The 13,622-nt window shown below is 36.7% G+C and overlaps 1 protein-coding gene across 1 annotated transcript in view; it reads right to left on the bottom strand.

Annotated features, from left to right (window-relative positions):
- LOC121371142 (arrestin red cell-like) overlaps positions 1–13,580 on the bottom strand; it is a 149,626-nt gene extending 136,046 nt beyond the window's left edge. Inside the window, exon 1 of the mRNA XM_041496813.1 lies at positions 12,954–13,580. Coding sequence (XP_041352747.1) covers positions 12,954–13,027 — 74 coding nt within the window. The 5' untranslated portion in view covers positions 13,028–13,580. The remainder of the gene's footprint in view (positions 1–12,953) is intronic.
- Between the last annotated feature and the right edge of the window lie 42 nt (positions 13,581–13,622).

Raw genomic sequence — 13,622 nt, 5'->3', positions numbered from 1 at the left:
AACTTTTATTCCTAACTATAGAATCATCATTATTAGAACTATTGTTTTCAAAAAAGTATTCAGTGTTTCTTAACTGGCGACAGAACTCATTAATATCTTCCTTTAATTCTTCTATATTGTTATTCTTTGGTGTGGGGGTAAATTTCAAACCCTTTTCCAAAACCCGTGTTTCTGTGGCAGTGAATTTCCGGTGAGATAAGTTGATTATTTTTATTTCCGCCTCCTGTGGGTGATTTTCTGCCAACCTGTCTGTTCTGAGCACACACATATATACATATATATATACTTTACTGCTATCACCTGCCATACAACAAACTGTACACAGATATGAAGTGTCAGCAGTCAATAATCAATAGCAGTTTACCACTGACTGTGAAATAACGTCCAATGTGTATACAGGCGTCACGGCAGGATACAAGTTAATTTGTAGACACACATGTTGCATGTAGTGACAAAAAAATCAATTGTCTGACGTTAACACTGCACACCTACGTGAATACATAGCCTACCCAACCCTCATAATTCAGGTCATGTTGTTACCTACATGAATACATAGCCTACCCAACCCTCATAATTCAGGTCATCTTGTGACCTACATGTATATGAATACATAATTTACCCAACCCTCATAATTCAGGTCATGTTGTGACCTACATGAGTACATAATTTACCCAACCCTCATAATTCAGGTCCGACTATATTTAACTGCCGTCAAAATATTAACTGCCGTCAAAGATATAATTACACATGTTACCACATGGATATTGTGGGCTTGAGATCTATCTATTTTTATGTCTGTTTAACACAGGTTCGACTATATTTAACTGCCGTCAAAGATATAATTACACATAGGTTACCACATGGATATTTTGGGCTAGAGATCTATTTATTTTGATGTCTGTTTAACACAGGTTCGACTATATTTAACTGCCGTCAAAATATGAACTGGTCAAAGATATAATTACACATAGGTTACCACATGGATACTGTGGGCTTGAGATCTATCTATCTTTATGTCTTTTTAACACAGATCGGACTATATAAATGCTGTTCAAACTACGAACTGGTCAAAAACATAATTACACAGACGTTATCATGTACACTTAGCACAGGCAGAACCCTGTATAATACTTGAGCTGCCCGAGTGTGAAAACCAAAGGTTCTGAAGTGTTCTGCATATCTGAAGACCACTCAACTCTGTGAATCGAGCTGCCTCGACTACCTGCCCATGACGGCTAGCTAACAGATTAGTGAGAGACGAAGCTACAGTTTGTCTTGTTTAATGACACCACTAGAGCACACTGATTTATTAATCACCGGCTATTGGATTTCAAATGTTTGGTAATTTTTTTACATATAGCCTTAGAGAGAAAACCTGCTACATCTCTGTTTCCATAAGAAGAAAAAGATCTTTTAAATATGCACCATCCCACAGACAGGATAACATTATACCACTGCCTTTGATATACCAGTTGTGGTGCACTGGCTGGGAAGGAAGGAAATGTTTTATTTAACAACGCACTCAACACATTTTAATTACAGTTATATGGCGTCGGACACTGGCTGGGATGACAAACAGCCCATTTGACCCACCAACAGGGATCGATCCCAGACCAACTGCGCATCAGTCAGACTTGGCTACGCCCCGACCCTAGTGAGAGACAGAAAACCTGCTTCCACTTGGAATTCATAGGCTGTTCATTCTGATTAACAGCAAAAAAGGTGATTAATAAACACTCCCCCCCCCCCCCCCCCTCCCCCGCAGACAGGATAGTTCTTACCACTATTACCATATATACACGGCTTGCAAGTGACAGGGGACAGGCTGCAAATGTCAGTGCACAATCTTCTTTCTGGTAATTAACTTTACAAGCAGTTTTTTGGCTTTCATGATTATTTTTTGACATTATTCCAGATAATACTGCAAGGGTTGCAGAAAGTACTCGCCTGCTCGCCAAATGCGAGTAAAAATTCTGACGGATGAGTTAATCAATGGAACTAAACGTCTAACTGGCCATCTTTCTTTTTCTGACCGACTTTTCTTTTTTATTTGTTTTTATTTTGCATCGAATCCGCGACTCCACATCAGACATCCCAACATCCCAAACCATTCAATTAATGGTTCAGAATGATGACGAAATAAACAATACATGTACCACATTAACAACAGACAACAGAAAGGTCAATACTTCCAAGAAATGACTTGTTTAAGTTGAAAGTATGTTGCTGGTATGTTTTGAATAGATAGTTCTGTTAACTATTTGCATGATGTCACTTGAATTTTCAGGGATGTGAGCATGAATTTTTTTTTAAATTGGAAAATGTGTGCAATATAAAATGTATCAATGCAAATCCTGAAGGGTCTGGAGGCATGCCCCTCCCCCACCCCACCCCCCATGAATTTACTTTTTAAATATCAGACTTTATTTCCTGCCATCTAAAGTGGTTTCACACTATACATTTGTTTAGTTTAATTCTTCAAAATCAGATTTAATTTTACATGGATGATTATTATAATTGGCAAGACTTCCGAACATTCCAGCATTCAGGCTTAGGTTTAGGGTTAGGGATAGTATTAGCATGCATGCTGGAACGTTCGGAAGTCTTTCCTTATAATTTGTATTGTTTGATCCAAGATTTGTAACTTATAAAACATTTACCATTTATGATTTTTCGGCATGAGTTCGACCCGTGCCCCCTTTCAATGGTTAGGTTAGTCTTTAGAGTCTTTGATATACAGGGGTATGGGTCGACTCTTTTCGATTTTCCTTCAATAAAAGTTTGCTTAGGAATTGCCATTTCATGCTTTAACAAAATATTGTGTAAACAAGTAATGGCAGAAAAATAGTAAAAGCAATACATTTCTGTTTTCGGTTCGTTTTTGATTTGTTCAAAAACCGGTTTCAGTTTTGTTAAGATTTTACAAATTCGTGGGGAAAAAAATGTTGGCAACAAATAAAAGCGGAAACCTTTTTTTGCGCAGGAAATATGTTTTTAAAAAGGCGGATTTCTGCGTTTCTGTGGACATTTCACATGCCTGAATTTTTTATAAATCTATATGAAAGAAATGTGTGAACAAAATTATATCGGAATATTAAAATTTTAAAATAGATTTTTCACTCAAGACTTGAATTCGTTTGCCATGTGATATTGATCACTTATGAAGGGCCGTTAATACCATATTATTTGAAGTGAATATTATAATATTGTTAAACAGTAATATATTGTTCTGTAGGCTGGTGGACTATTAAAAATTCTGGCGGACTATTAAATTTTAGTTGGTTCTGGTCCGACGGGCTAATAAAATATTTTCCATTTCTGGACCCATGTACTGAGAATCCAGAAGTGATAATATAGATCTTGTTTTTATATCCATGTTGATCTCAGACTTCAACATTGGTACACTGCTGGTAATAAAGTTACACTACGAGTTCAATTAGAAATATTTTGTGTCTAATTTCTAACAGTTGATTCCTTCTTAAAATTGGAAAAGCAAAGATATTGCATACATTTATGCATGACTAGTTGCTCCAGACAAGACAGCAGGTGGTCGACAGTCATCTATGTGTTTGGAAAATTAACAGATAGATTTCATGTGGGTCTTCAATATATTGTTTTTTAGGGCGGGACGTAGCCCTGTGGTACAGTGCTCGCTTGATGTGTGGTCGGTGTGCCCATTGGGCTATTTCTCGTTCCAGCCAGTGCACCACGATTGGTATATCAAAGGCTGTGGTATGTACTACCCTGTCTGTGGGATGGTGCATATAAAAGATCCCTTGCTGCTAATCGAAGAGAGAAGCCCATGAAGTGGTGACAGTGGGTTTCCTCTCTCAATATCTGCATGGTCCTTAACCATGTCTGACGCCACATAACCGTAACTAAAATGTGTTGAATGCGTCATTAAATAAAACATTTCTTTCTTCTTGCAATATATTTTATTGTGTCATGTACTATACATATACTGCATGTCCATACAGTTTTTAGATACACAAAAGCTAAAAGCTGTTGTATGTACTGTCTTGCCTAATCGAAAGTGGGCATACAAAATCCATTGTTGCGTTTTTCCTTACTGCAGTAGTACTATCGCTCCCTCTTTTCCTCCCCTCCTTCCCTCCTATCTCTCTCTCTCTCTCCAATATTTCACTTTCACGAGGTTCTAGGGTTGGAGGGCGGAAAGGGTGGTGGTAATAAATAGAGGATATTTCATGTTTTTTTGTAAAATATGATTTATATCTCATCGAGTGAAGTTTGCAATCATATCTCATAAGTCGCGCTTGTGCGACGAATGTGATATGATTGCAAATTTCACAAGATTTATTATGTAACTTTTGGCAATTTACCTTTATTTTTAAAATGCCAGCAACAAAATAGTTCCGGCTTTCTTACAGTGAAGATAACATTTTCTACAGTGACGATAACACATTTTAGAGTGAAATAGTGAAATTTATTCTCTAAAATGTGTTATCATCACTGAGTGACTGATAACACTTTTATTTCACTGATATTTTAAAATATTTCACTAAATGTTATATAATAAAATCCTATATTTTAACCAGTTTACATCCAGATAAACTTTTTGATGGGAATGATAAGTTTTGATACTAAACAGTTTGCATCAATACTCTTTCAAAAGAATAAAAAATAACCACATATGTTAAGACCACAAATAGACAAAAGGCAGAAATGTGCTGAGGTGTCATTATAAACACATATTTCTCCCCTTTCCTCTTTACACGAAGATTTACTGCTGCTATTTTTCACACACATTTTGTTTGTTTTGTTTATTCTAAAACCAAACAAAGTACAGTAAGATAAAACGGACTTGTACAGGCCTATGAGGATTGAAAATCTGCGTGACCCATTTATCGGTTACGCAGAAATAAATCCTGGTAACCCATTTTCTTAATTGCATAACCCATTATATCCATGTAAATGGTGCTCAAAATTTTGTGTGAACAAAAAATAGGTTCAGCAAAATTAGATTTGCGCAAGCAACGTGTGAACAAAACTACCGTTCTCGCAATTTTCAGAGGCCTGGGACCTAATTCACTAAATTCTTGCAACTTTGCGATCTCGCAGTGCAATGCTAAAATACTTGCAAAGAGGATGCTTTGGTGTTGTCTAGCAGAGCCTACGAGACCTTTGTGAATTAGGCCCCAGATGTGTTACATGTAGCAAACACAGCGAACGGTTAACTGTGTGAATCACAACACATCCATCAGAGGAGGACTGGGCATCTTGTGAGAAATCAATAGTAATCTGGGATCTGTATTCTACACACTATCTGTTAATGACCCCCACAGGAAGGAACTCGACCAGAAACGCGCTACTGTGTTACTATTAATTGGTGGTCGTACATACACATGTATACAGATTAGCACTTCCATAAACAACATGCATACAGGTACATACACGCATGCAGACTTTTGTAAATATTGCAAAATACCAAAAAGGTGCCCTATATAACATGCAGGTTAGGTAGGTACATTTGTAGGTAGGTAATTATAGTTTTACATGCTCATATACCACTGGGGTTTCAAACACGCCCATCCCAAGTCCGACCTCCGATATGATCAGGGGTTTGACCCAGTACAGGACTTGTAGGTTAGAAGGAAAGAAATGTGTTATTTAACGATGCACTCAACACATTTTATTTACGGTTATATGGTGTCGGACATATGGTTAAGGAGCACACAGATATTGAGAGGGGAAACCCGTTGTCGCCACTTCATGGGCTACTCTTTTCGATTAGCAGCAAGGGTTCTTTTATATGTACCATCCTACAGACAGAATGAGAAAATGCCCAATGGGCCCACCGACAGGGATCAATCCCAAACCTATCGTGCATCAAGCGAGCACTTTACCACTGGGCTACGTCCCGCCCCCTTGTAGGTTAGAAATGCCCTATTACTATAAATTATTAGTTTAGAAATATACCATTCTTGGCTACCTGAATAACGTCCTATATTACTGTAAAATGCCATGTGAATCGGTGCAGTAGGTTCAAATCCTGCCAACTGACTTTCTGTTTTTAAATACTATATTACAGTTTCCAGGCTTTTTTTAAATGGCCTATTTATAATTAACTAGTAGTCACATATACAGTGAAACTCCTCTAAACCAGACACCTTCGGGACCAAGTAAAAAGTCCAGTTTTAAGAGGTATCTGGTTTAGATATTTCCCCTTCTGTACAGATATTTAAAAAGGGAACATGAAAAATGTCCAGTTTTGAGGGGATTCCGGTTTACAGAGGGTCCGGTTTTGAGAGGTTTCACTGTATATACATGTAAAGATGAGAATTTTTCATACACATACTTTCGGTATAAACATTACAGGGAAGAAATACATGTATGAGAAGTGCTAGGTTTTAGAGTACAAATGGCCTTTTTTTGTATATACATGAAAATGCCTTCTATTAACATTTTTTCCCCCAAATAATTCCATGTGTAAACTGTGTGAATGAGTTACGCCATTCACACAAACGTTTAACATGTTGCTGTTTTTCTTTTCAGTCTTACCCAGATAGATGAACCTAAATGAAATAATAGAAAATCTTTATTATTAAATTTGAAACATACTTATATTAATAAAAACAAAAACAAGATCATATTTTATTTACTTTTTTGGATCTAGAACAATAATACTCAAATAGACAAAGTACCAATTATATAAATTAAGCGACGTCATCTTATGTGACATTCCCTGATGACGTCATTGGGCGTTAAATGTGGTCGGTGCCAAGTTAAAAAAAATTTATATTGAGAGAGGAAACCCACTGTCACCACTGTCTGTGTGGTCCTTAACCATATGTCCGGTGCCATATAACCATAAATAAAATGTGTTGAGTGCATCGTTAAATAAAACATTTCCTTTCCTTTCCTTTTAATATGGGTAAGTTGTCTTATTGTGCGTTATTGTTTTTGGACAAAAAAAAAAAAATCAAAATAAAGTATGAAATCATTAACTTATTTGAGAACGTTTGCCGATTCATACAGTTTGCGGATGACTTTCTTTTATTCATACCCCGATGAATGTAAAAGAAATAACAGAAAATAGCCTTAACTTATTTTGAATGTGCACATGTATTTTGCATAAAATTGCTCTACTAAAAATAACATTTTACACTATCACTATTGGGGGGGGGGGGGGGGGGGGGGGGGGGGGAGAGACCGGGGGGAAGAGATGAAATGCCCCCAGAATCGCAGTATAAAACTTACAACAAAGAAAACTTTAATTTACAGAACATAAATAAAGAGATCCGGTCCAAACTTGGAGGTCTACCACAATGAATGAATTCTGATTACATTCAATTATCAAAACTCGAGAGAATGGAAACCAATCAAGTTGCATATACTCAGCTGCGGATGCGAATCGAAATGAAACTCTCAAATTATCTAGCGCTGACCCAACACACCACGAGTAATTTGTCAACTGTTAAACAAAGAAATCCTCCAGGAATTCTTTCTTGTGGACTGAAGAGTTTCAATTTCTTTAATCTGTAACAATTTGACTGGGCTTGTAGTTTATGTTATTTCAAAGACTTCCATTACTTTAAAAAATATTGGAGAATAAACCAAGAAATGATGACATGAGTGGAGTGGAAATGGATGGATGGATGGATGGATGGATGGATGGGAGAAAGTGACAGCTACACAGAAGGGAAGAGAAGGAAATGGAATGAAAGGGAAGAGAAGGAAATGGAATGAAAGGGAAGAGAAAGAAATGGAATGAAAGAGAAAGGAAGTAAAGGAAAGGAAGAGATGAAAAGGAATGGGAAGGGGAGCGGGGAAGGGAAGAGAAGTGAAAGGGAAGAGAAGTGAAAGGGAAGAGAAGTGAAAGGGAAGAGAAGGGGGAGGACAGGAAACATAAGAGAGAAAAAAACCGTTTTGCTTTTTGAAGGAATATTCTTCAAGAGGCGTGAAAGAAACCTGTGAAAACTAATTTCGACACACATATATATAAATAACGCTGGTGTAATGTTTACAAGATATTGGTCATGACATCAGATCATTCTACCCCTCTTGAAGAATATTTCACAAAAAAAGCAAAATGGCAGCATATCAAAAATGTCTATGCGTTTTGTTAACATATGGTAGATGACATGGTTACAATCTAGTACTGGTATGTAGACTCTGTGTCACTGTGATGGGTTTGTTTTCAGGATTTGTGTCTGGACAAAGTTGGATGGGGATATATTGCTAATTAAACACTGGAGAGTCATTTATTGTAGCTGTTAACTATGTGGTTGACTAAAAAAATACATGTCTTAAGTCTCAGAGTTTAAAAATCTCCAGGCTGTTGTTTAAAACTGTTTTCTCTGTACCAGACAAACTTTAAAAAAAAAAGACACACAAATCAGAGACAAAGATCGCTACATAAGAAAGAAAAAAAAGACAGACAAAATATGGCATGTGTCAATCAAATATGTCAAGTTTGTTGGACACAGATGCAAGTGTTTATGAATGGTCGGAACTACAGTCGTATGTTAATAAAGTAAATCACTACCTCCACCTGTCTTGTACAGGTAAAACACCTGTTCATAAATCAATAACATGAGAACACACACACACACATAATCACAATGATAAATGTAAATGCACTTAACCCAACTATAAACATGTACATGCAGGTATTACTATATGATTACTATATTGATCTTCCAATTAAATTACACTCACAAAGAAAGGAATGATGTTTACTCATCAAGTGTGTATATACAATGATAATTAAATACACAGGGCTTCTAGAATTATTTTTACAAAATCCACTAGCCATGGGACCATTGATTTTTAAAATTTACTAGCCACAATTAAAAATTCACTAGCCCCACTTTACTTTAAGTTAATACAATTTTACTAAATAATAGAAATAATAAGATATGTCACCTAAAGAGGGAGATAGAGCTTAAAATCACTAACACTGGGGGTTTGGGGTGGGGGAATGATATTCATATTTACAAAATAGACTTAACTGCAACATTTGACAATTTTGTTTTCACTAGCCGTTGGGCATGGCAATTGTAGTTATTTACTAGCCCAACACTGAATATTACTAGCCATGAGACTGGGGCTACCATAATCCAGAAGCCCTGATACAGTATGTGGTTCAACAACAATGTCAACTGGCAACCCATGGTTAGTTTTTAAAAGTTATTACCCTAGATACAAGGCTTCTAGATTATGGTAGCCCCACTCACATAGCTAGTGATATTCAGTGTTGGGCTAGTAAATAACTACTATTGCTGTGCCCGACGGCTAGTAAAAAAAAAAAAAAAAATGTCAAATGTTGCAGTTAAGTCTATTTTGTAAATATGAATATTCTGACCCCACCCCAACCACCAATGTTAGTGTTTTTAAGCTCTATCTCTCTCTTTAGGCGACATATCTGATTATTACTATTATTTAGTCACATTGTATTAACTTAAATTAAAGTAGGGCTAGTGAATTTTTAATCATGGCTAGTAAATGTAAAAAAATCACTGATCCCATGGCTAATGGATTTAAAAACAATTTAGAAGCCCTGAATTAAAATTGTTTACTCATTAAGTGTTATACACCAATAAATACAGTATGTGATTCAACAACAATGTCAACTGACAATCCATGGTCGGTTTTTAAAAGCTACTACCCTAGAGAGAGCACATTGATTTATTATTATATTAATCTTTGGCTATTGGACGTCAAACATTTGATAATTCTGACAACAGTGACACGTAGTCATCAGAGGAAACCTGCTATATTTTTCCTAATGCAGCAAGGGGCTTTTATTAATGCACTTTCCCACAGACAGGAATTCATCTAATACATAATACTCTTACACTTTCAAACTAAAATCTGGGATTTTCAGAAGCACAGAATCCTGAGTGCTCACTAAATTCACTGCTTGTATATATGTATATGTATATATATATATATATATATATATATATATCTGTGTGTGTGTGTGTGTGTGTGTGTGTGTTTGTATATACAGGTATATCAACACTGTGTCATGTGGGCTATATGTACATTAATGTGTAACCAATCATGCAAAAAATCTACTTCATTTCTGTTATCAGTGGGGGTGCATGAAGAGGCTTTTGGTCCTAGCAGTTTAAAGTCAAGTGCACTTAGTAATGGTCTTTCAGAGACCAGCCAGATAATCGTAATACAGTGTTGCTCATCATGAGGGTCATTAGCTATATATAGGCAAGGAACTGGTACTCATTTGAGTATACATGTACACATTTTCCCTAACTATTATATATACATGCGCCAACACAGTGATAGAAATAAGCAGAATTTTTCACTAGTCCACCGGACAAGGACATCTACAAATCTACTTGTCCATCAATAATTATACCTGTCCAAATAAGTTGTTAGTTTTATTCAAGAGACAATGTTTTTGATTGCTCAAAATGAAACAGCATTATACATTTTTACTTGTCCACTGGACAACCACTAAGGTTCATTTGCTTGTCCCAACAGATTATCACTTGTTAGGACAAATGGATAAGTCCTTATTTCGAACACTACAACAACAGGGATTGAACCACGATTGACTGTGCATCAGACGAAAAAAAGAAAGAAAAAAGAAATGTTTTATTTAACGACGCACTCAACATATTGTATTTACAGTTATATGGTATCAGACATATGGTTACGGACCACACAGATATTGAGAGAGGAAACCCGCTATCGCCACTTCATGGGCTACTCTTTTCGATTAGCAGCAAGGGATCTTTTATATGCATCATCCCACACAGGGTAGTACATACCACGGCCTTTGATATACCAGTCGTGGTGCACTGGCTGGAACGAGAAATAGCTTAATGGGCCCACTGACGGGAATCGATCCCACCCCGACTGCACATTGTGTGAGCGCTGTACCACTGGGCTACGTCCCACCCTGTGCATCAGACGAGTGCTTTAGCAGTGCTGGGCTACGTCCCGCCCCTGTTAATATGTAAGGCAGAGCTAGTTCTGGATAACTAAAGTCTGAACCACACTGTTAATATGTAAGGCAGGGCTAGTTCTGGATAACTAAAGTCTAAACCACACTGTTAATATGTAAGGCAGGGCTAGTTCTGGATAACTAAAGTCTGAACCACACTGTTAATATGTAAGGCAGGGCTAGTTCTGGATAACTAAAGTCTCAACCACATTGTTAACAACTACGATCAATTATTCTTCTACCTTCAAATTTAAGTTTAATTACCAATAAATTTTACACTCATTTTGTGCAGACAGAAATCGTGAAAAAAATATTACAATAATACAAATTCAACATACTATCTAGATGATAAATATGTCACCTATCTCAACTTCGCTAAGATCAACTCAGACAAAAAGCATGCAATTTTTTGCTGTCTGCCATTTTACTTTTTTTTATGGAATACACATCAATGGGTGGAATTAGCCTCCAAAGTATACGACATAATTAAAATAATGTCATCACGTTTGTTTTTATATCATAATATGCTTTTTGCCCTATGTGATTTCAGCGACATCGATATAGGTGATGTAGTTATAAATAAATTATCTTGTATGTGGAATCTGCGCCATTGTAATGGGGTTTTTTTTAAAGATTTTTGTCTCGACAAACTGTTACGGAAATCTAACAGTAATTAAATGTAGGAGAGTAATTTATTGTAGTTGTTAACAATGTGGATCGGACTTCAGAAAATTTCAAACTTAAGAATTTGTATCCCACAGCAATTTAAAAAAACAAAATTATTATGGGTGCAGGTGCGTATTCAGGAATAATGCAGGTGTGCCCCCCCCCCCCCAAACCTCCCTCTACACACACCCCTGGGATGATAAAAAAAATGTAAGTGACTTTTGCAGCAAATAAACACTGACACTGTCGTATGTTGATCAATATATCTCAAATGTACAAATTTTTCTCTTAAATTTTGGCAGATAATGCACACCAGCTGTATACATTTTGCCATCATTGAGCTTTTCCGATGACAGTAATTATTACCCAGCAGCACAAAATTGCCATCGGTGATGCTCCCGACCTACAGTAAATGTTGTCAGTGCCGTCATTAAGTTCGAGCCCTGTCACAGGGTCTGGACCTGGGAGAGGCAGACGTTTTGCAACAAAATTATTTGACTATACGTAATAAAAACAAACCAGACTCTTACTAGCTAGGTGGTTATGGTTTCAAATGTTTTAAAACTGGACACAACATTTTATGCACTTTCACAAATTTTAAGTAACAGTTCTCTTACTATCATCTATCTAAATTTATCACAAAAATATATTCACTAATTTCCCTCTGGCAGAAACACTGATGGTTGTTTTAAATATGAACCTTGCAGACATAGACTTACACACTCCCATTTTTGGTACGTGCAAGCTGATTTTTGGTCAGAATGAAAATGCTTGAATCTGGTTTAAAATATTCATATTTGTATTACTAACAAAAAACTATGGTTCCGAACAGATCACTATGCATTTTTACATGGATTACAATTAATATTATAAATAGAAGATAGAAGTATACAATGTCAAAAGAACTGAGGTAAGCTTATTTTGCCCGAATGGCTCTATCATTCTTGCCCAAATGTGAACATTTGCAAAATCACTGGGGAAGGGGGGTAGTTAACCCCATGACATACACACCTCATTCCGTACACTTATGCTAGCAGATTTTTTTGGTCTACATTTTCGCTAGACAATAATATGAATAGCTGGAAAAATTTCTGCCTGGTTCCCCCCACCAGTGTAAAAAGGAATTTTTCGATGGGGCTTATATATGGAATGAATGAAGGGGAGCCCGGGCAGATATTTTGCTGAATAGCTTAACATTGCACTAAACAAATATGTTTTCACCTCAATGGGAGTGGGCAACCCACTCACACCCAACCCCAGCCCACCAAGCCAATGCCATATAACCAGCTGTTATGTTGAAACACATTCACTTGTAATTACTAGTGCTATATTATGTATACACCCATAGGCCTACCTTGTTCCTTGTTTTTTCTGTGGGTCGTCTGTGGAACTCTCCATTGGTCCATTCTCTCCATCGTTAGTGGCCATTTTTAACGGGTGTTAAAACTGATTTTTTTTTCTTCTTCTTTTTTTAATTCAGTATCCTGTACCGAGATTGATAAACCCGTCTTTGAACTGCACGTTGACGATGATGCTAAATTCCAAAAAAAAAAAAAACCCACTGCAGCGCTGTCAAATCGGTAAATGTATAGGATAAATTTACATTACCCAACTCAGGAAACGTTTTCAGCAACGATCGATGCAAACGATTCAACAGATCATCCCTTGTTAAGAAATGCTTTTGCACAATCCGCCAGATCTCTAGAGAGCTAAGCCTACGAGATATTTTACAGACTGGCAATTTCGCCTTGTCGAAATCATGGCGGATCAGGTTATGAACCGACTGAAAAAAGAAAAGATTCTACGGTTTCAATGCAACACAAACAATTTTCACAATTTTGGCTGGCAGTGTGCACACAGGAACTGTCGATTATGTTAGAAACCTGTTAGCAGAACACCAGACTTTCGAGCTACTTGATATGAAATTGTCTCCAGTGACGTTTTTGACTAAATAACTGCATCAAACGGAAGCAAACGGAGCCGATGTTGTTAATGACCCAAATCACGTGACTGACCTTAGATT

The sequence above is a fragment of the Gigantopelta aegis genome, chromosome 1 (assembly GCF_016097555.1).
Source record: "Gigantopelta aegis isolate Gae_Host chromosome 1, Gae_host_genome, whole genome shotgun sequence".
NCBI classification, from domain to species: Eukaryota; Metazoa; Mollusca; class Gastropoda; order Neomphalida; family Peltospiridae; genus Gigantopelta; species Gigantopelta aegis.
Note: the sequence above shows the minus strand (reverse complement) of the source record. Positions and strands in the feature narration are given on the sequence as shown.